At 54.7% G+C, this 23,272-nt stretch overlaps 1 protein-coding gene across 6 annotated transcripts in view; it reads left to right on the top strand.

Annotated features, from left to right (window-relative positions):
• Window positions 1–23,272, top strand: part of SH3PXD2A (SH3 and PX domains 2A) — a 213,972-nt gene that overhangs the window by 106,264 nt on the left and 84,436 nt on the right. For 4 of the 6 annotated variants that reach the window (XM_016154473.2, XM_016154470.2, XM_016154472.2 and 1 more), the window contains one exon: window positions 3,784–3,875. In XM_016154473.2, the coding sequence (XP_016009959.2) occupies window positions 3,784–3,875 (92 nt within the window). Of the gene's footprint in view, window positions 1–3,783; window positions 3,876–22,786; window positions 23,014–23,272 lie in introns of those variants that run through there. The other 2 variants (XM_036223663.1, XM_036223664.1) reach the window with 1 other exon arrangement.

Here is a 23,272-nt window from a genome sequence, read left to right as displayed (position 1 = left end):
CAGGTGTTCCAGGGGCTATAGTTTGAGATTACAGAGCTAGTCTGTTTTATCCTAGAAGAAACAGCCCAGAGAGGTGAGGTGAGCCACCCAAGGTCATGAAGGAAGTCTGTAAAGGCAGAATTGGGATTAGAATTGAGATCTCCTGACTCCCCTTCCAGTGCGACAGCGAACATTTACTGAATGTTTGCTTGGAGCCAGGCGCTGTGCTAGGCTCTTCGTGTTGATGATCTGACTTGACCCCCAAACAGGTGGGTGACATAGCAAATCCATTGTACTGAGCTCAGCATCACATGGCCCATGAATGGCAGAGCCAGGACTCAAGCCCACGTCCGCCTGGCGTTGAGGCCCTGACTTAACCACACCGTGGCATACAGCTTGAATTTCCAGTGGCAGGATTTTAGGCCTGAACCAGGGGTGGTGCCCCAGAAATACCCATGTACTACACGCCCCCCCCCCCGCCGCCGCCCCCACTTCTCTCAGTATGGCTAGGTGTGGGGGTTCCCGGCTTTGGCAGTTATCCCCAGCTGAGGCCTCTGGGACTGACTGCTCAGCACCCGGCTCTCCTGCCAAATGATTTTGGCCAGAGCTGGGCTTTGCGGCGGCTCTGATGGAAGCTGCTCCGAGCTGAGAGCCTCTTGTCAGCCTGAAATCAGGACGAGCCCTCAATGCGGCATCCCTCAGGCTCCCTGTTAAATAAAGATGCCACCACAGTGGTTCGACCCAAAGGCCCCTTTGTCTGAAGCCTTCACAGCCCACACGTCCTCTGCCCCTGGAATGCCAGCCTTTGAAGAGCCCCTGTGTTCAACCGCTGGTGCCTGTGAGCTGTGGCCCAGCCCGGGGCTGTGCCTGGGTGGGTGGCGGCACACGGAGCTGGGAGGCTGCTAGTGCTCCAGGCCGGCTGGAGACCTGCCCTTCCTCCCCTCTCCTTCTCCTTCAGGGTGGTCACTCTGGGAGCGTCGCTGCACACAGCCTGGGTCCCCCTGGTGATGGGTTCATCCTGCCTCCAGCCAGAAGTACTTGCTCTGCACATGCCTGATTTTCACTTCTCTCTCTCTCTCTCTCTCTCTCTCTCTCTCTCCCCCCCCCCCCCCATCTCTCTGTCCGTTGGTCTCTCTCTCCCTGCCCCCACCTTCACTATGTCTGTCTCTCTGTGTCTCTTCCTTGTGTTTCCCCCTCCCCCCTTTTCCTTCTACCTTTCCTGGGGAAGAAAACTACATACCATATGTGTTCAATGAAAACTTGAACACTGTGGGGGCAAGTGCCCCCCAGCCTACCTTCTGAGCACAGGGCTTCATTCTGCCACTTACCTTAGTTGTGATTCACCCCTAACAGCTTCCGCGTCCCCGTCATTAACAGAGGCAACAACGTCTACCTCCAGGACAAAAAGGGGTTGACACATCATCAGATGTGCTCTTGCAAGGGCAGGGGCTGTGTATCACTAGGGCACAGCCCAGTGTCGGGCACACCCTGGAAAGCCCTCATTGTGTGTCAGATGCCTGGAGAGTCAGGGGTCCTAGGACAGTGACTGACACGTATTAGTTACATATTAAATGTTAATTTTCCTCTTCCATTTCCTGGCTGTTCATGTGGGTGTAATCTGTTAGAGACCCTTGGAAAGCCACGGGCTCTAGAAGAAACAGCTCAGAGGTGCATAGTGTTGTCTTATCAGCTACAGTAGGCTCTTGTCTCATCTTGCCCAGGTGTGGGTTTGGCACAGAGAAGGGTCATTGTGGTAGGATGCCTAGTGACTGATGCCACACTCACATAGTTACCTAACCAGCTCAGAGAAGAATTAAACTATCGCTTCCCTCTTCCTCAGCACAACAATTATCTCAATGCATCCTAAGACCACATTGCTTTTTTGGTCCCATTATCATGTCCCACTACTACTGGATATTGAGCTTCTGTACACCAAAATCCTATTCATTCATTCATTCATTCATTCATTCAAACAAACAAACACTTATCGAGTCCCCGCTCTGTGCCAGGCACTCTTCTAGGATCTGGGGACATGGCAGTCAAGAGACCAAACTAAAGTCCCTGCCCACCTAGAGCTGGCCTTCTAGGGAGGTTTTTCCCACCTTGACGAGGCCCGTGGGCAGGCCACGTGACCTCCCTGAGCCTCCGTCCCCAAATCTGTAACATACGGATGAGATCCGCCCTCATGAGCTCAACGCGAGAGTTCCCAGCGTGCACACACATGGAGGCCCCAGCATGCTTGGCACGGGGAGCGGCTCGATTGGGTCATTGCACCTGAAGCGGCCCCGGTGGATGGGGCTGGGGAGGCTCAGGCTCGTGACAGGATCCTTTTTGACTGACCACTTGATCAGCAGCTCCTCACACTCCCAGAGTCCTGGGTTTTCCTCTTCTTTCTCCTGGCTCCGGCCCAGAGTTCCCTTGGCCCTGTCCCTCAGCTGTGCCTTGGTGGTGACCTCTCCTGTCTGTTTGGACCAAAGGATCATTCCAGTGTTTTCTCTCCATACTGAATCAAGGGGCCCAGGAAGCAGGGCTCCACCTGGCCTCACCCTATACCCCCACACCTTCACGTTGGGCTGCACCAGGCCAGGGGTCCTTTGAGTCCCAGGCTGCAAGGTGTGGAATGTGTGCTGGTGGTCAGCAGGAACTCTGACCATCGTCTGACCCTGGCCCTTCACTTTCCAGCAGCAGACTCAGTCCTCCCTGGACAACAAGCTCATAGCTGGCCCATCCTCATCCCTGGACAATTATCCTCCATAAGACTAGCATACCTCTCTGTTGGTCCAAATCCTGCAAACCTAGCTTATGCCCACTCTTCTGAGAAACCTTTCTATACCCTTCAGCTTCTATGGCTCCTCTAGGCATCCTCAGTGTAGCCTAAATAAGACCCTGCTAGATCGGGCTCTTGCTCCCTCTCCTTTGATCGATGCTCTTAGGCCACACTGACCTCATTCAGTTCCTGGAACCACCATGCTTGATCTCCCCGCCTACCTTGACCAGCTAGTTCTCACCCATCCTTCAAAACTCAGTTTCAGAGAATCTTTTAAAAACCCCCTCCCTTTTGAACTTCCTAGGTCCTATCAGACTCCATGGTAGCACCCTGTTGTCCTTGGTGGAATTATCAACTTGTTGTTAAGTGGTTAACTTTTTGTTAAATAGTCAGTGTTTTGGGACTGTGGGTATCTGATGAAGCTGGAGTGGCTAGTTGGAGACAAGGCCGGTGGGATAAGACCTTGGATTGTCAGTCCAAGGATGTTGGACTTAGTCTGGGAGCAGAAGGGAATTCTTTCAGGAGTCATATGGAATGAGTAGTTCCTGGGGCCCCTGAGACGTAGGGTTCGATGATCATTGTTTTCGTTTGATTGGCTGGTTGTTTAGTTGGTTGACTGGCTAGTTAGATGGTCGATTGGTTGGTTTTTGGTTGGCTGGTTGGCTGGTTGGTTGGTTGGTTGGTTGAGCCATTGGCTGGCTGGTTCATAGGTCGATTGGTTGACTGATTAGGTATTTTTATTTGTTGACTGGTTGGTTAATGATTAATTAGCTGCTTGATAGATAAGAAGAATGGAAAGATGGAGGGATGGATGATAGATGGATGGATGGATAGATGGATGGATGGTTGTGTTATTAGTTACTTGATTGGTTAATTCATCGATTATCTTATTGCGTAGGTGGGTGACTAGTTAACTGTCTTCCACAGCAGAGTTTTTGAGCTTTTCCCATCTCTCTTGACCCAAGTTGGTCCTGTTTTTGGTTTTCCTGGTACCAGTTTCATCAGGCCTAATGCCCTCTCTTCCTGTCTTTCCACAGGCGCTTGTCCGGCTGCCTCCTCACATTTCCCAGTGTGATGAAGTCTTTCGGTTCTTTGAGGCCCGACCAGAGGATGTCAACCCCCCAAAAGAGTAAGTGGCAGCTCCAGCCTCTCCCTTGTGTTTGAGGGGTATGGACTAGAGCCGCAGCCAGCCTGGAGGTCAGGATGTGGGGACAAGGCCAACCAGCCTGAGGAAAAATGGGCCAAAGAAACGGGCCATTTCCCAGACTCCTATTGCCAAAGCTTGCTCCCCACTTCCCTTTAACCTGAGGTTGGCAAGTGAGGGTGTCTGCATCTGGGGAGCAGGTTTTTCTGCACACTTTTCTAGCTCACAGGTTATTGTAAAGAGCAGACAAGATAACAGGAGATGTAACGGCCATGCTGTTCAGATGCCCAGGATTGCCCTTAGTTGTTGATGCTACTAAGCTCCCGCTGAAATGCAGGCCTAGCGGGGCCTGGACTGACTGCTCAGGCTAAAAACCTACGTGCTGAATAACTCAGCAGTCCCAGGCTGCTGCAACAGATGTTATAGCCATTGTCAAAAATAACAATGAATGTACCTGGAGTGTTTACCAAATGGCTTTTACCTGTAGCAATTTATGATAGACATTAGTAGCCCTGTTTATAGAGGAGGAAACAGGTCCAGTGAAGTTAGGTGATTTTCCCAAAGTCATACAGCCGGTTGGATATGTGACAGGTGTCAGACTTGGACCCAAATTTCTGATTCCGGTGGCCCAGGGCTGCCTGCTGTTGCCATGTTTGGAGAGAAATAAGGAACCAAGTAGGTCTTTTTCTCTCTAGAAGCTGGACATTCTGGTCCTGGTGGTCAAGATGGCCCACCAGTCATGCTGGCTTCTCACACACACAGCCAGTCTCCATCTGATGGCCTCTGTGTCTTGCTCAGAACATTTCTGTCACCTACACACCCCAGAGTAGGTTCTCAATGGAGAGATAACCCTGTTTCCACTCAGGAGCTGATGAGCAGGAGGCAGCAGGGGAGGAGGGTTAGGGAGGGCAGAGGACGTGAAGGGGGTGGTAATCGATCGCTCCACTCCATACCTCTGTTTCCCTGAAATCGTAGAGTGCCAGGGTGGGTGAGAGAGAGGCAGCTGGGGTGGATCCTACGGAGGGAAGGGAAAGAATAGGACAGAGGAATTGTCCGAGACAGGTAGGGAGTGGCAGAGGGCCATCTGGTGATGGGGAGGAGAAAGCCCAAAGACAGGGGTGTGTGTCACACAGCTCCAGGGGCATCACTCATATAGCATTCCGCGAATGATGCCCACAGAGGTTGTAAAGTGCACAGCCAGCACACCCACGCGTGGCAGTCCTGCCCACAAGGGGCCCTTCTCTTTTCACCCATGCGATAAGGCTACGCCTAAAATGGTCGGGGCCCTTCAAGGAAGGAAAACGTCTCACCCGGCTCTGAGGCTCACCTGGCCTAAACAAAGGCCACCTCCCTTGCTGGCTGCCACAGGCTTAAGAAACTCATCAGTAGCTTGGTGCACAATGTGGAGTAGTTGAGAACCGCTGGGTGTAGGATGCTGAGTCTGGAGGTCATAGCCCAGCTCTGCTGCTTACTAGTCAGTCGTATGATTTCAAGGCCGATCACTCCCTAAGCCGCTCTTCTCACCTGTACAGAGGGACAGGAATTAATCCACGGATTGTGTATGAAACGCAGATGACATGAGGGTTGGGCAAGAGCTTGGTAAATGTCACCATGTTACAAATGTGTGTTCTCGTGAGAGGGGGAAGCATTGCTCTCATTGTACCTACTGTGTGCCAAGCTCGTGAGAGAATTTGCACCAGGAATGCTACATCCTTACCCTCACATTACAGATGAGGAAACTGCGGCTCACAGCTGGAGCCGGGACTTGAACCCACAATTTGCTGGTGCCAAACAGAGGCCCATGTTCTTCCCACTGCTCCCGCCTGCCTCCCTGGTTTGGGAAGTGGTCAGGGCCAGACCGTGGCCCCGATGCCTCTCGGCGTGTCCTCTCTATCCTCCCTCTCTGTGCTCTCCCGCCCGTCCTTCCTCACCCTCTCAGGGCAGAGGAAGGCTCTTGAGACTGGCAGCAGAGTCCCTAGGTCCACGCCTACCTCTGCCACTTCCCAGCTGGGATGGTCTCCTAAAGCCTTTCATTCTCCTTCTTCTGTGTGGAGGGAGATGTCCCTTTCCAGGAGGGTTGTCATTGGACTCACATGTGATCTTGTGCCCACAGGAGGGAGAGGGATCATGGCCAGTGGGTAAAGTAGCAGGTGTATCACCACAAAATCAAGTGTACCCTGCCTTTGATTTGTGCCTTTAAATCCCGTTCTCTGACAGGCAGCTAAATAAATTGGTCCTGTGTCACCTGTCAACCTGCACACTATTGGGCAACAGGTCAGCTTTTGCCCATCTCCAGAAGGCCACCCAGGAATGATGGAAACCAGGCCCAGGGAGACAGTCGTGTGTTGGCGAAGGAGCAGGCATGCCTTCGCGGGGCCAGGCCCTGGGATCTCTGACCATTGTGCAACCCCTCTGCCTTTCTGGTTCCCATCCTTAAAACGAGATAATGAGGAACTCGTGGAGTGGTTAAGAGGGCTTACGGAGGTAACGTGTACCTGGCCAGATGGCACGTAGGACGTGCTCAACAGTTTTGTTCATGGAAGGTGGTGGACCAGGATGGAATGTGGCTCAGTGCACGCTCCACTCCTACAGACCACGGCCGAGCTTTAGCAGGAAGCCTTTGGCTTCCAAGTCACCATGGCAACAGGGTAATAATCTACCTTCTAGTTGAGGTGGTATCAGTTATCTGGGCCCCTTTATAACTGGTCTGGCAAGAGATGGCCTGAGGACAGGAACCCCTTCGGCACAGGCCTGTGGCTCAGGAAGCAGGGCCAGCTGTGGCCAGACAGTTCTGAGGGGCTTCTCCTCTCCTGGCCCTGCTCACCCTCCACAACCTGCCGGGAGAGACCTGCCTTCCACTGCAGTATGTGCTCCCCCTGAGAGCCCAGATCAGCGGGTGACCCTGGGCTGACGGGCTGCTGATCTATCACCCAGCGCCTGCATCCCCTCCCTCTCAGAGCTGCTTGCACCTTTCCAGGCTATTGTAGGTCTCCCCGCCTCCATCCTGAAACATAAACACAGGATCAAGTAACAGAGTATTTTGACTCTGGGGCAACTGTGGAGTGGCTTATCAAATTATCAAAGCCTGTGGATCTAATTGGAATTTTGCAGATAACCCCAGGCCTCTTTCAAGTGCTTCTGGCAGGGGCCTTGAGCTTTGGGGGCGGGAGGGAGAGACTGTTCCTTTCCATCTTCAAGGGAAGGCAAGGCCTGTGACAGCCCAGGCTTGGCGGGGGAGGTAGGCGGCAGCCAGTGGGCAGCAGGCCCTGTGCTCTCTTTGCTTTGATCCCAGCCCCCAGCCTCCCGTCTTTCTCAGCAGCCTCCCGACTGCTGGTGGTTGTTCTTCTAGACCACTGCCCCCAGCCCATCCCAGGAAGGTCGTTCTTTACAGACACCTTTGGCGAGCCCACCGTGGAGCAGCGTGGTGGTTTTGACTCCTCACGCTGCTGCCCCGGGACCCGGGAAGGTTGCTCCCGGGCCCTGCCTGTCCTTCCCTGCTGTAACTACTAATGCTTGCCGACCTGTATCACTGCCGTATGTGAGCAGTGCTAAGGTCTTCTGGGGCCCCTGGCTCAGGACCCAAACCTAGCGTTATTCTAGAGTCACCTGTTTCTTCCACACCCCTCCATCCAACTCATCAGCCCATCAGAATATATCCAGACTCTGACCACTCCTCACCATCCCCTGGCTGTGACCCCCGGCCAGGCCCGTATCATCTGTCGCCTGGACTCTGGCCTCCTCGCTGGTGTCCCTACTTCTGCCCTTGCTCTCTATGGTCTATTTTCAACACAGCGGAAGGAATGATCATTTTAAAATACACGTCGGATCACGTCACTCCTTTGCTCAAAAATCCTTCATGCTTCCCATGTCACTCGGTGTCAAGACCTACTCAGCCCGCCTCCTCCCCTCCCCTCTGAGGGCCCCTGCTGCTTACCCTGCATTTCTCTGCTCCAGCCACACTGGCCTATTGCTGCTCCTCATACCTGCCAGACATGTCCCCACCTCAGGGCGTTTGCACTGGCCCTTCCTGCCACCTGGAACACCCGGCCCCTCCCCCAGAAAGCCCCTTGGCCCACTCCCACCCTTCCTTTCAGCCTTCACTTGGAGCAGCTGCCCGGCGTGGCTGGCCCCGGCCTTCCTGCTTAAGATTCCCCAGCACCCACTGTCGCCTTCCTGGCTTCATCTTTCTTCATAGAACTTATCACTACCCCGCTGGTGACCTGTTCACTCACGGCGGTTATTGTTGGTCCCTCCCACGGGAATATAGGCTCCAGGAGAACATGTTCTGTTCATGCTCTATCCCCAGCGCCCTGAGCAGGTGCTCAGGAGATCTCTGCCGGGTGAATGACTGATGTCATTCAGGCTTCGTGATAGTCGTGCATTGTTGGTGGGCCGTGATGTGATTTCACAGAGCAGATCAAGGCTCAGAGCTAAAATGGCTCACTTAGCAAGGAGGGCCGGGATCCAAATCTGAGCAGGCTGATGAGTAAGATAAGATGCTTCTCAGCCTATCCTGTGTGGGTCTGGGGCAACCATGGTCTGCCTTGGGGTAGGGATGGCCCTAGTCACCAAATCCTGTAGGAGGGGGATAGACACCCTTGGAGCTTGAGGGAATTTAGTACAGGACAAATCCTGAGTGGTCCTGGGTGTTACTCGGACAAGCGTATGAGCCTGGCTTGGCAGAAGCCACACCCAGCACCCCTGCAGTGCCTAGAGGTGACCCCAGCTGTGCAGCTGGCCCACCTGCCTGGCACAGCATCCTGGGGCCACCTGCGCTGCCTCAGCCCTCCCTCGCTTTGCAGTGTTTGAGCGCCTGAGAACCACGTGCTGTGCCGCTGGGCTAGGGAGCCAGGTGTCACTTAGCCCAGCTTCTGCAGGCACAAGAGCCCCCAAGCAGCGGGTGCCTCTGCTCTGAGTCCCACATGGTGCCCCAGATGGCAGACAGGCCCAGGCTGGCTTGGTGAGACTCACAACCTAGTCAACCATATGACCCAGCAAATACCTCTTTTGGTTCAAGTTTAAATTCGCATCCCATTGAAATAGTGAACCTAAAGGTTCTCAAAAGTGTCTATAGACATGCCACCCTGAACAAGCCCAATCCTGTCTGACCTCAGAAGCTAAGCAAGGTCAGGCCTGGTTAGTACTTGGATGGGAGACCGCTCAGGAAGATCAGGTGCTGTGGGCATAAGAAAATAAAAAATAAGGGATTGTAAGCGGACAAGGTCCTTGCAATCTCGGTTGTGAGGTCAACCAAGGGATGCCTTGCCTAAAAAAAATAAAGTACCTGTGTGAACTCTGTCCTCAGACCTGCTGCCCCCACCCAGGTGATGACATTCCTCTTGGGGAAGGCGAGGTCATCAGGAAGAGGTCCACCCCCAGGAGGCCCCCAAGGGCCTGTGACCCACCTTTCCATCTCTCCAGCCGCCTGGCCCAACGACCGCCTTTCATTCTTAGGTGCCTGTCACAGAAGTGCCGCCTCCAAGCACACGCCCTGCTGTTCCCTCTGCCTGTTCCCTCTGCCTGCTTATTCTCTCTCCGCTCTGTCCCCGCTCCCCACCCGCACAGACACTGAGTCCTGCTCAGCCCTCAGGCTTTTCCAGAAGGCCCTCCCTAAAGCCCACAGCCCAGCTGTGGCACTGACTCACCACACTGGGCTCTTTGGAGGGGACCTGGTGCCTGTAAGTACTGAGTGAACCAAAACAGAGCCAGGGTCCTTCCTTTAGCAAGATTAAAAGTTCAGCTGCCCACTGTTAAGGGAGTAAAGAGTACTCTTGACCCCTCTGGAGTTAGGTGGCTGGACTCAGAGAGCAGCATTGCCCGTTGCCTCTCTCTGCCTCAGTTTCCTTGTCTGTAGAGTGGAAGTGAAGTGGCCGCCTCCAAGGGCTGTTGTGAGTGTGATGCCTTAGCACACACCTTAACAGACCCGGCACACGGGCAGCCCCGGGCGGGGAGGGCACAGCAGCGTGAGGCTCCGCGTCATCTCCCTGCTCGCCTCCGCCCCGTCTGCCACTCACAGCCACCGGGTCGGGGCCGCAGCCCGCCTTCGACACCTGACCATTGTTGGCCCTCTGCTCTTAGCCTGAGCCCCTGGTCAGAATGGGCACGACGTGTTTGGCCCTTCATGCCACCAAGGGAAAAACTGAGGCCCGGGCCGGGCTGGTGTGCCCCCCTCATCACACGCTCAGCACCCTGCTTGTTGACCTACTGCCAGCCTCCTGGCACAACAGCACCAGTGGCACGTAGTAGGCTCGCATAATGGGCCAAGGGTCACCTGCTCCCTGCCACCCCTTCTCGGCTCTAGGCCTGGGCCTGTCTCCTTATATCATTTCTTCCCGCTGAAGCCAGCCGAGATCCTGGTGGAATTCTTGAAGTTGCATGGGAGGAGCGGAGCCTTGCTGGACAGGTTCTTGCTCTCCAGCCCCAGGGCCCCAGAACTGCCCTCTTGTGGCCTAGAACAATGGTTCAGTGTTTGGAGGGACCTGGGGTGAGAGGCGAATGGGCCCACAGCCAGGTCAGAGCCATCTCTGCCCCATCCTGCCCAGAGAGCCAGCTGCCATTTGGCCCCAGGGGTCTACCCTCAACACCCCTGCCACCTGCCGTGTTTGTGGGACGCCCCGGCAGGCCAGCAGGAAAGGAGGGGGTCTGCCATCCCTGGCCAGGGCAGAGCACTGGGTTTGGGCCTGGGCCAGGGGCTGACTTGGAGGGCACTGAGTGAGGCATTTCGGGACAGAGGACCAGAGCAGAGGGCAGGCAGCTGCTCTGGGCCCGGGGTGGGCACAAGGTCAGCCCCAAGAAAGGGCATTTCTCTTCAAGGTCTCCCCAGCCTCCCTCCCCATTTATATTCTGGAAGGGGATCGAGGCTGTGGCTGTCCTCCCCTGTGGAAGGCAGAATCCAGGAGGACAGAGGGGACTTTGCCAGCCCTGCTTCGGGACTTAGCATGAAGACAGAGGGATTGTGACAACAGTGCAGTCAGGATGTCCCCGAGAATTTGAGGAGACTCCTCCAGGATCCCCCGCATCCTCAGTCTGATCAGAATCCAGGTCAGGCCTGCTCGGGAGTCTGACAACAGCGTGACCTTGGGTTGATGATGGAGCTTTCTCTTCTCTGTATTCACACTTGCCTGGGCGCCGAAGAGCATTAAATGAGATGATATGTAGAGCACATAGTAGGTGCTGAATCGGTTACCTCTTCTTTTTCTTCCTCTTCTCTGAGAGGCAAATGGAAGGTCCTGGGACGAGCACTGGGGAGAGAGTCTCTGATGCAACCTTCCTTCACTCAGCAGGTATTCGCTGAGCACCTACTATGTGCCAGGGACCAGGTCGGCCAATGAACTCAAGGCTACCACTAGGCTGAAATTTTGAATCGAATTAAACTAACTCCAGAGACAACAATCAGAACACCCAGCTCTGCTGGTGGCCTTGAATGAATCCCTTCACCTCTAAAAATCCGTTTCTCCCTCTGTGAAAGGGGCCAGCAGTACCCACGTGGCAGGAGAGTCGTGAGGTCGAGGGTGATGGACTGTCTCAGCCCTGGGAGTTCTCGGGGTCAGTGTGGCACCACCAGGCGCCCCACTGGCTCTTGGGAACTTCGAGGCATCCGTGTGCCTGCCCCCTTTCCCATGCTTTGATGAGTCCTAGTCAGACAGCTCTCCATACCCAGCAGTCCTGGCCACCACCTGCCCAGCCAGGGACATGTCCCACACTGTCCTTCCAGGCCCTCTGCCACTGGCAGCCACACAAATAGCCTCTTTATGCTGATGGGCAAGAGAGCCAGCTAGACATAGGAACTATGGGTTGACAAGGGGCTGGGAGCCGGAATGGCATAAGCCTTTATGTAAGACCACCGTTCCCACCCCCTGCCATGGCCCCCTTTAACCTGGGTGGGCAGGTGGGCAGAAGGTGACCACAGGAAGCTGTGTCCAACCCACCTGAAAGGAGTGTCAGCTTCAGGGAACAAGAACTTCTGAAGGCCTGGCTGTTGTGCTGGGCGAGCAAGCTGGAGGGAGGCTGACTCTGACTTGCCCGTCTGGTCCCAGCTCATAGAGTAGAGGCCTGGGAGGGTTGCATGTAGGAAGAGAGAATTGCTTTGTTTTCAGGGCTGGCAAAGAATCTTCAGCTCTTTCAAAAGCAGAGGTGGGAGGGAGGAGCTGGGGTAGGGAAGGGTACCCTGGTATGGGGGTAGGGGTTGGCCCGGGTGCCCCACATTCCGACTCCCTTGCTTCAAAGGCCATGGAAGCCTTTAGAGGCACCAGCTAGAGGGGTGAGCCCCCCCCCCCCAAGAACCCCTGTAACTAGTTCCCCCACCCTGTAATTACCACCTCTCCATTGTAACCAGTCCCTGGTTGCTACCTCCCCGCAGGGAGGCACAGGACCCATGGGAGTGGACACAGCTCAGCCCTGCCTGTGGGGGCAGACAGACAGACAGACAGACAGCTCAGGCAGGGCCCGGCTCACTGCTGCGGTGGCACCCTGCTGCTCTGGCTAGCACCTTAGCTCCTTCTCTACCTGCTGTGAGGCCTGGGAAATATTTGAACTCCCGAGGCCTCAGCTTCTTCACCTGTGTAATGGGGCTTATAGCAGCGGCTGACCCAGTGGAGGGCCACGGCAGCAGACAGCCCGGTCAAGTGGTCGGAGAGGCTTTCCTGAAGCGGCAGCATTCAAGCCGAGAGTGAGGTGGGAGCCAGCCCCTGAAGGGGAGTGGGAGGGGAGGGCAGTCATGTCAGAGAGAGTCCCTGAGACTGTGGCAGTTTCCAGGAACTGGAAGAAATTCTCCTTTTGGAGAGGGGGAGTATTGACTTGGGTTGAGCCCAGAGGAATGGGTCTGGGGCATCCAGTGACTTTGAACAGTCGTTAACCCTTTCTACACTTCAGCATCAGGTGAGGGAGAAGAATTTGGGAGGGGTGGGGTCTTTCCTGGTTCTGAGTGATCTTATCAGAACCAGCTGGCCATTGTAATGGTCCAGGTCTGGAGTAGGGACTGATGGCTATAGGAACAGAAGACATTCATAGCGAGTCAGATGTGTAAGAGACAAGCATTCTGGAGATTATTTGACTCCTTCCCTTTCCCAGGACCTATGAGTTGGGTCTTAAAGTTGATTGGAGTTTAGGCACCACTGTAACTGCAAGTGCCTTAGTTAACAGGATCTGTGTGTATCTGGCTCCACCTCGTGGCAATTTTGAACATTACAGCTGCCCGCACCCCAGCAGGCGCTTGCAGACTGGACTAATAATAATGCCAGAAGCTGTGCTGGGTCCTTGAGCATGATCTGTCTTATTCAACTATCAGTACAATCTGTGAGGTTAATGCCTCTTCTTTGCAGTTGAGGAATCTCGGGCTTAAGTCGCTTGAGTTACCTCTCAGCTAGTTAAGAGTTGGAGGCTGGATTCGACCCCTTCCAGGTCTACACCGCAGCTGACCACAGGGGGCGTGATGAAGAGAAGCACCGAGGCCATGGCCAAGAAAACTTGCTCCCAACTGCAAGATGGGAGGGAGCCTTCATCTGCCCAAAGGGCAGAATAATTGAATCAGGACCCCGTTGTTGCTGTGGTCATGGGGTAGGGGCGGCTGATGGTACGTTCGAGGGCACTTTCCACATGGGGGGATTCCTAAGGGGAATCCAGGCTTCTCATGGGGCTTCATTGCTCAGAAGGCTCCAGAGCCCCAGGACCAGCTCAGGGAGCATGCAGGGGTAGGGTCAGACCTCTGAGGAGGGATGCTGCCTTACTTCCCCAAAAGGACGGACACAGTGAGGCTGGTTCTGGACACACCTAAAAGTGCAGGTCTCCCTTCCCCCAACCAGACTGAGACCTGACCTTGGCCTTGGGTCCAGCTGTGACCCTAGCCCCAGACCAAGCCCTTAAGCCCCTCCCCTTTCCAACACAGGCACAAGGGGAATCTCCCGTCACCCCCGCAGCCCCCTACCCCCAGCCCGAGGCTCTTGCCCCCTCCCCTCTGCTTCTGTCTGGGAAGAGGAAATATATGTCCGCAGGGCTCAGTTCTTTCCCCAGCCGTGTGCGGCTCTGATTTCTAGACCTTCCAGTAGTTCCAGCTGCTTGACCCTTCACAGATTGCCTAATAGCCTGGCCTCCTCGGTGCGGCTCTCATCACTGGGCACTTTCCATACCTATTGATTCCAGTAGCCCACCGGGTGCTCACCTTGAACTTCATTCCCACCCCCAGGAAGTACGTACACAGTTTAGCTCCACAGGCTACACCAACTTCGATGCTCACTTTCCACCAAGCATCTCGAAAGGCCAGTGCCCGGGCAATGGACCTGGGCCTGAACCACAGGATGCCTGACTTCCTACCTGGGCAAGTTCCAGGCAGCCCAGGTGTTCGACAGAAAGCAATTTCCATGTTTCACTCATTTAATTTTTGCAACCATCCTTGAGGTGGGTACAGTTATTTCCCCCAGATTACAGATTAAGCCACTCGGGCACAGAGCTGTCACGTGACTTGCAAAGCTGATACGTGGCAGAGATGGTTAGAACCTAGGCAGTCCAGTGTGAGAGCCTGGCTTTTTACCTGTCAAATAATAAAGTTTGTCAGGTATGTAGGACACTGCCTGGCACGTGCTCATAATCCATGGGACCTGTGATTACTGTTGCTGTCGTTGAGGGCTGACATGTGCTGGAGGAGGAGCCAGAGGCCAGGCTGACCAATGCTCGCACAACGCCCACTGAGCAGCTTGCAGCTAACTGGGTTCGCTGTGTCTGCAGCCATCAAGTCAGCCTCTCCCATCCTGGCTGTGTCCCACTGAGAGACAGGAGAGGAAGACTGCCCCCAGCCCCAGCCTTCGGGGCCCAATGTTCCCGACATCCTCCAGCCCAGCCCTCAGGTTGCATGGAGGCTTCTGCAGCCCAGAGTGGGGACGTGACTTGCCTGAGGTCACCCAGAGAAACTGGCCTCACATCAGGTTTTTTGACTCAAAGTCCAGTACTTTTTGGGCTTTCAGAAACCTTCCCAATGGATTTCCAGAGCGTTCCCCAGGCTTGGAGCATCCTGAATGCTGGTGAATGGAAGTGGGAGGAGGGTCAAACCCTTATGCAGACTTGCAAAGAAGCCCGGCTGATGGAGAGGGAGGAGGGGCCGCTGCTCTAACTGGCCAGGGAGGTGGGAGCTGGGCTGTGGTCAGGTCTGATTTAATTAGGTAGAGAAGAGGCAGGCTCCTGATTAGAGAAGGCTGTGCCTGCCAAGCCAGAGAATTAAAGGTTAGTAACTAGGAGTGCCCAACCCCCACTCCAGTTGAGAAAGCACATCTGTGAGCCTGTCTCGCATGGCCAGAGGCACGTGGAGACCTGCCATGCTGCAGGCAGCCACCTCGGGAACCAGAGGACAGTGGACATGGGTTATCCCCACGTTGGCCCGCGCCCAGCATGTCTAGGTTAAGCCCCTACTGTGTGCTGGACACTGTGCTAAGTTCTGTGGGCTACAAAGATCCTGTGGGCCAAAGACAGGGAGAGGTAGATTGTCTCGGTTTAGAATCTTCCCGAAGCAGATCTGGGCCCAGGCAGCTTATGTGGGAGGTGATCCCAGGAGACGGCGGTGGGGAAGTGAAGGAAGGCAGCCAGAGTGGTGCGTTGTCAGTCAGCGACTAGGGCTTCCTCCCGTGGGGAGCTCTGGCAGCCAGCGAAGAACCCTGGGCTGCAGGCCTGTCCCAGCTCGCCTGTGGGCCCAGTCTGAGAACAAGGGCTCAGGAGATGCTTCATGTACATTATCTCAATTCTCTTGACCACCCCAAGAACAAGACACTATCATTGCCCCCATTTTCCAGATGAGAAAACTGAGGCATAAAGAGCTTACCTAAGTCACTAGCCCAGGGGCAGAGTGGAGATTTGAATCCGGTGTCGGCTGACTCCTAAGTCCGTGCTTAGAACCCTCATGATCATTCTTGTCTCTTTCTTGACCTTCCCACCCTGCAGACCTCCATGAACACCCCCTGCCCTTGCCCCTGCCCACCCACCTCTGCAGGCCTTCCTGAGAGCTTTAGCCAAGGCTGAACTCAGGCCTTGAGCAAACTCATAATCAGTCTAGTCTCCTCTCTGTTACAGAAATTCAGAGCTTAGCGACAAAAGGCCTCAGCCTCCAGAGTCCCCAGGCTGGGGAGACCTTCCCTACAGCTGCCAGGCTCTGTCCTCTGATCCCCTGCAGCACCCCTCTTGCTGAGCACCTGTGATGTGCCAGGCTCTGGGGTCACAGGGCTGAGTAAAACAGACTCATCCCCCGCCAGGGCGAGGGCAGCGAACAAGACTGAATAAAGCAAATCGATAAATTCAGGCCTTGAGCAGACTCGCAATCACAGTCCGGTCTCCTCAAGGCGCTGCAGTCCAGCTGGGGGAGAAGTGAGACCCACGTGAAGCAATAATGCAGATGTCAGCAAGAGCGTGCAGGCTCACTATGATGCCAGGGTAGTTTCCATGACAACCCTGGGTGACGTCACAGAGGATGGGACACAGGAGACTGAGGCCATCCTCATAAATGAACAGGAAGCACAGCACCAAGCCATCAGAGGCTGCTCAAGCTCTTTCGTATTTTACACAAGGTGATATCTGTGCTTGCTTACCCGTCTGTAATTTTCAGGGAAGACCTCCTGGAGGAAGTGGCATTTCCACTGGGCTTTCCTGGAGGGAACAGAGGGGATGGCAGAGACCCAGGGCCTGCCTGGAGGACAGCTCAAGATAACACCCCCATCTGGCCAGCCCTCTGAACCACCCGGCGCCCTTGAGCCTGGTTGTCATTCATGCATTCGTTCAGCAAACACCAATTAGTCCTGTGTGAGACCTGGGGAGATATCATAGTTCCTGCCTTATGGAGCCTAGGCTGGAGAGGAAGAAACAGCAAAGTCATGATACTAATGGTAAAAACTACAAAGAAAGGGGACAGGGTGCGGCACTAGGCCAGGTTTGGAGGTGAGGTGTTGGGAAGTGGCCTTAGGCTGGGAGCTGAAGAGGGGATAGAGAGTCAGAGGGGCACAGAGCCCAGGACAACACCAACCCAGTATCACGGTCCCCGGAATTTACAGAAACTCCGCTGAAACAGCCTCTGCGGAGACTGTAAAGCCTGCCCCCTGGCCAAGTCAGGCCATCCTTGGGTTGCAGAGCCAACTACGCATCTTCTGAATGGTTACAAGGGCAGAGCCCCCAAGAAGCAGCCCAGGAAACGTGCCACCTCTGGACCAGGAATGGGGGGTGGGAGAAACTTGGGGTCCTTTCCCATGGAGACTGAGGCAGGAATAAGCACAGCTGGGCCTTGGATGGGCTCCTGGGCCTCCGTGGGAAGCCGGGAGCCCTTGGCCCAAGCTCCCAGCTTCCCAGCACCAGCTCGAAATTAGGCCAGGGTTAGGGAGTGAGGGGCCCACAGCTAAGGAGCAACCCAGAAGTCTGCTTAGCAGCAAGACCCTTGTGTCTGTCTGACACACACACACACACACACACACACACACACACACACACACACACACAATCCCACATCCACTCCTGCCCTTGCACCTGTACTCACGTCATTCCTTCCACTCTGAATTTCCTTCCTGCCTCTGCTGATTCTAAATATTCATCTTTCAAAGGTAGCCGCAGTGCCCCTCTTCTAGGCAACGCTCCTTGACCACCCCGGACCACTCTGACCTCCCCTTCCTGGGAATTACTATACAACGAGTCCTTCTGACCAGGTTGTGGGGCACCTAATCACAAAGTGACTTCCATGGCTTCTTTTCCTGGATGTTTTTCTAGTCTCTCCAACTAGTGTGCTCTGTGATGACAGAACTGTGTTTTCCTTCGCTCTTCTTCTCAGACAAAAGGCTGGGGCTACAGCAACCCCCCAGTTAAGACATGGATGGATGGATGGATGGATGGATGGATGGATGGATGGATGGATGGATGGATGGATGGACGGACGGACGGACGGATGGTTGGTTGGTTGGATGGATGGATGGATGGATTGGTGAATGGATGGGTGGGTAGGTGGGTGGATGGGTGGGTGGGTGGATGGATAGATGGATGGAAGGAAGGATAGATGGATGGACGAACAGACAAATGGACCTGGAGAAAGGGAAGGCCTCCAAACATGGAAGACCCTCCTTTCCCTTCTCTCCGGGGGCTTCATAGGTGAACCCCATCACCTAATTTGTCACCATCCCTTCCATTGTTTCCCAGATCGGGCACACGGTCCCCAGAAGTCCAGGGAGCCCGATGGCCAGGAGTGGCCTGGCAAAGTAGAGAGCAGGAGCTCAGAGAGCCTGTGGCTTCATTTCCCCTCTGAGAAACCAGCGTGTCGTACCCCTACATCTCCTCCTCCCACGGACACCTGTTAGTCGCCATCTGGGTGGGACTCCTCGGAGTGCACACAGGTGGGAACCCAGGCTTGTTTGTTTTCATGGTGCTGAGCTGACGCCCTGGGTGACAGCACCAGGGTCTTACAAGGTCCAAACCGATGGGGGCGGGCCAGTCAGCACTTTCAATACTGGGGCCACCGTCCATACGCCAAATCTAAGCCCTCTCGTAAACACAGGCTATTGGCCCGGGGTCCTCTTCAAGGGCCAGATGCCTTCTAAGAGCTTTGCACATTATCCCAGGTAATCCCCAACAACAAAGGTAGGAAGTTTTTATCTCCTTTGACAACTGCAGGTACAGAGAGGTTAAGTAACTTGACGAAGTGGTAAGTGGCCAAGCCAGGCTCAACCCCAGCCACCTTCTTAGACTCTCCGCTCTGAGGCCTGGAGGTGGTGGGGCTGGAGACAGGCTCACGGTCTTTGCCCAGAATGGTGAGTCGAGTCAGAGGAGACAGACAGACAGACGGTGCTTTGTCCTTTTGTTGTGACTAGAGAGAGCAATGGCAGAGATCCTGTGGGACATTTGGGGAGCAAGTACAATGCCTGGGAGGTTTCTGGGGTCTGCAATAACCATAGCTCGGGCCTCTCTGGGACACAGCTTGTGTGTGTGTGTGTGTGTGTGTGTGTGTGTGTGTGTGTGTGTGTGTGTGTGTTGGGGGGCGGGGGGTGCTGAGACCCCTTCCCTCCCCAGGAATTCAGCTTTTTCTCCTCAGGCAGGAATTCCGGCCTCTCTGCACTGTCCACATGGCCACAATGGGGCCCATTCTCAGAACCCTGGAAAACACAGCCCCTGCGGAGAAAGGATGGATTCTTGTTCGACACAAGGGCCCTCAGTGCCACAGTGTAGACCAGGGCACAAATGGGGGCAAAGAACAGCATTCGTGCCCCCTCCGTCTGTCTTCCCTGGAGGTCGCTGCCCCTTGGGACCATTCCGTGCAAACGCTCTCAAAAGCCAGAACAAAAACCCAGCAAGGGGCTAAGCAGGGTGGAAAAATCCCCCAGCATTCTTCGACCTCAGCTGACCTGAAACCCCTTCGCCCAGACCCTCCTCACTCGGCTTCTGGACCAACATACTCTGTCTCATTGTATTGGGTCCAGAGAATCAACAGCCTTTGAAGACGCTCAGAGTAGCCTCATTTCAGAAGGGGACACTGAGGTTCTGAGTATCTGTCAGTGGTTTTAAAACTTCTCTGCCACAGTAAGAAACTTCACTTCGCAATCCAAAGCAGATAAGCAGATGGGTGGGTAGAGGTCCAAAACCACAGTTTCACAAAACCATCTTTACACTTACTACGGGTGACTCGATCGTGTCACAAAGTCTTTCTGAAATGCTTGTTGGGACACACTAAATGTATTGCAGAAATCACTAAGGGGTTGGACAGCCTGTCATTTACAAAGCACGAGTTTGCCCAGGTCCACTGGTCATTGAGAGGCAGAGCCAGGCCCAGAACCCGGGGCTGGTGACAGACTTGTCACAACCTCTCTCCTGTCCTGCCCCCTAGGTATCTCCCTGGCCTCTTAAGAAAAATCTTTCTCCAGCGTGCCCTGACATCAGCACTCCCTGATTCTGGAACCTTCAGGAATTCACAGCTGGACATCGAAGCCTCTCCTCTCCATCCCTCAGCCTGGCCTTTCCCTTCCCCTGCTGGCCCACCCTCCCCAGTTCAGCCTTTCTGGTTGGAGCTGCTTGCTCCTGCTTCTAGAGCTTTCCCCTTTGTACCCTTTCCATGGACCCAAACGCCCCTGATCCTTCAAGGCTCAGTGCAAGGCGCCCTCCTCCAGGAAGCCACCTTAGATGCCCTACAGCCCTGGAATCTGTCTTTTCTCTGCACTTGGAGTATAACCACTCTTATGACTCTCAGCTGAGATGGTCTCAGAATGATGCCTTTCTCACTGTGCTATGTGGTTTTGTTCCCCCAATCACCCCAAACTTTCAGGCCAGAAGCACATCACATATTTCACTTGTGCCTACACAGGTCTTCACGAGACAGCCAGTAGCAGGAGCTGAGAAAGTACTTATTGGTTAACAGCAGTCAGAACCTCAAGGGCTTCACGTCATTCCCCAGGCCAGGGTTGCATAGCAACTCGCCCAGGCTTCATAGCATAGGTACCACCCATGCCCCAGACCCAAAGCCACCCGGCAACTCAGCTGGCCTCTCGAGCAATTTCCAGCAGCAACAGGCCTTGCAGACAGGCACCCTGAGCCGAGCAGCCAATGTCAGCCAGCAGACAGGAGAGCGAGATCAGGCTGGAAGTTCTTGCGTGCATGTCCTCCTCTGCCAGGACACTCGCTGATGGGAGTGAGAATGGGAAGGAATGGGTGGCAGGCAGCAGAAAGCAGCTCCTGTAGCACTCAGAATTTCACCTGGTGGGACTCAGCATCCTTCACAGAGCCGGCCCAGCCAGACCGCACTCCCTTTCCTACTTTCTCCTTTGCCTCAGTGGCTCTTCCAGGCTTTGCCCCTCACTCCGGGAACCCTGACTGGCAAGATGGCTGTTGCCTTTCCACCAGAGAGAGCCTGCTTCTGCTACTTGTACATTTTCTCTTTGCAGCCCAATCTCTGGTGGGCGCCTCCATGGGGGAGCACTCTGGGTCGGGACTGTCATTGTAGCTTCAGGAGCCTGGGCAAGCCACTTAAGCCTTCAGGACTTCAGTCTCCTTATCCATAAAATGGATTGATACTACCTCTACTGACTTCAGAGCACTGAAGCCAAATGCCTGCTTGGAATTTCCAAGGGCAGGCGGCAGGTGCTGAGGCGTGTGCAAAAACGGGCATTGTTAAATGCCATTCTCACCCCCTCCCTCCAGCCTCTCCCTCCGAACTGTCTCCAACACCAGCACCTTCACTAGAATGTCTGGGGAAGGGGCACAGCACGTCTCACCAAGAGACGTGAAAGTAGGGGGAAAAGAAGGAAAGCTGAGCCTTCTGAGTTCATTAGTGTGAACATGCAGGAATTCCTGGGGAGGGAAGGGGTCTTTGCATCTCTTGGTTTGGGGCTCTGAGAGTTGGCTGCTCCCTGGGAGGTTAAATGCATCCCAATAAATGAGTCCAGAGCAGCCAATTCCTCTGGGTCAGGGTCACCCTGAAAATATGATTGTTACCCGAAGAACCCAGATGGGTCTTAAGCAAACATTCAGTGTGTAAAAATGTTTTTCCTGGACAGCGCGAGACAGGGACTGGGGTTGTTTCGGTGTCTCTGACAGCCCCAAATGACTGAAAATGGGGCCGGAATCACCCCTATTGGGCACTGTGCTGCCAGCATCATGGCGAGGTCCTTAAGAAGAAGCCCCTTCCTTTCGTTTAAACAGGCCTTTGCCATTTGGATAGCAACTAAGGTGGGGTCAGGTTCAGGTACGAAAGAATGGTAACGAAGACAAGTTCTACGGCGTTTTCTGTGCTGGGCAGTATGCCAGCTCCTTTATGCATACTCTACGTTTCCTATTCCCCGAATCCTAAGGGGTCAGTACAGTTATTATCCTCATTCTACAGATAGAGAAATAGAGGCTCAAGAGGTAAAGCAAGTAGCTCAACATGACTACCCAGCTAGCAAATTGCAGAGAGTTACACTGGAGTCTGTCTGCTTCCAGAACTGGCCCATGAACCTCATTCAGAACCTCATCCTGTGAGGAAGGGCCAAGAGCTGAGCTGTTCTTGTTGCATGGGGGAAGGGGGAGCCCTCAGGAGTCCCTGTTTCAGTGGAGCAGGGGTCGTGCTAACTCCACCCATCTCTCCCAGACCTGTGGACCATGTGGTGACCCAGTGTCCCAGTGTGTGACTTTCCCAGGTTGAGTCCCGAAAGTCCCATGTCCTGGTTTGCCTGGGATTATCGGTCACTGCACCTGTGGTCTGCGGTCTTACTCACCCTGGACGAGTTGCAGAGAAGGCCAAGTGGCCTGATGGAGCCTAGCGAGGACACAGCCTGGGAGGCCTTTTTCATTACATTAGCTTCTGGCGGCACTAGAGGGAGTTGCTGGCCCTCGCCTCCCCTCCCTTCTCCTTCCTGTGGCTCTCTGGGAGATGATAGTGATTCAGCAGCATGTCGGAAGCAGGCTAGACTGTGACCTACCCGGAGTGGAATCATCGGAGGGTGGAGGCTGTCAGCACCAACTCGGGGCAAGAGGGGAGGGAAGGGGAGGGCGATCTTGAGTTGCTCCGGACCTGGACCCCAGCAGAGGGCCTGCTGTCCCACCCAGGCCAGGACTGATTGCAGGGCGTGCCAGAGGCCGGGAGCCCTGCCCTTTTCTCTCCATGCTCCAGTATGTGAGGGATGCGGACATCCCGGCCACCGGATGGATACCTAAGCATATTTAGCAGCTAAAAATATGAGAAGGCTTTGCTGAAAGGTGCCCAACCGGAAACTGCCAAGAGGCTGGAGGCCAGATGCGGTGAGGGGTTCCTGTGGCGGCCATTCCCTCCATTCAGTCACTGCACAGCTTCCCCATTGCCAGCACTCACCTCCTCTCCATGAACTCCTGTGCTGCTCAGGCCTCAGGGCCTTGCGTTCCCCTCCCTACCCACCCCACGCTGTACCCACGGCTCCAGGGGGTGGCAGTGCCTGGGGATTTGTCTTGAGTCCCCCAGAGCAAGGCCTGAGTTCTCAGTACCCAATCCCAGCCTCGCCTGCTTGCTGCAAGACCCTGAACAAGTTGTCTTGCTTTTCTAAACTTTGTTCTCCTCACCTGCAAAATGAGGGACCCACGCTACCTGTGGAGGTCCAGTAGTCCTTGGTGGGAAGAGCTCAACTCTGGTTGAAGGACAAGCCTGCCGGAGGATTCATCTGTAAGCTGTTCTGGCACTGTGAGCGCCTTGTTCTTACTAAGCATAAATGTTTCTTAGGGGTGGCTGGGGTCTTATGGAGATGATGGTGCAGGAGTAGAATGTTCCTTGGCACCACTGCCGTCTGTGTGGCCCAGCCTCCAAACCCCCAGGAGGGCAGGAAGTGAGTTAGGTTGGGGTAGGGCCCCATGTCTGAATTCGTAACCTGCTCCCGCAGAGGATCCCGTTGAAGGAGCAGGCTGAGTCGCTGACCTGGGAGGCACATAGGAGGCACTCGGCA

Source organism: Rousettus aegyptiacus, unplaced genomic scaffold (assembly GCF_014176215.1).
Source record: "Rousettus aegyptiacus isolate mRouAeg1 unplaced genomic scaffold, mRouAeg1.p scaffold_m13_p_6, whole genome shotgun sequence".
NCBI lineage: Eukaryota > Metazoa > Chordata > Mammalia > Chiroptera > Pteropodidae > Rousettus > Rousettus aegyptiacus.
The sequence above is the reverse complement of the archived record's forward strand: the minus strand, read 5'-3'. Positions and strand labels throughout refer to the sequence as shown.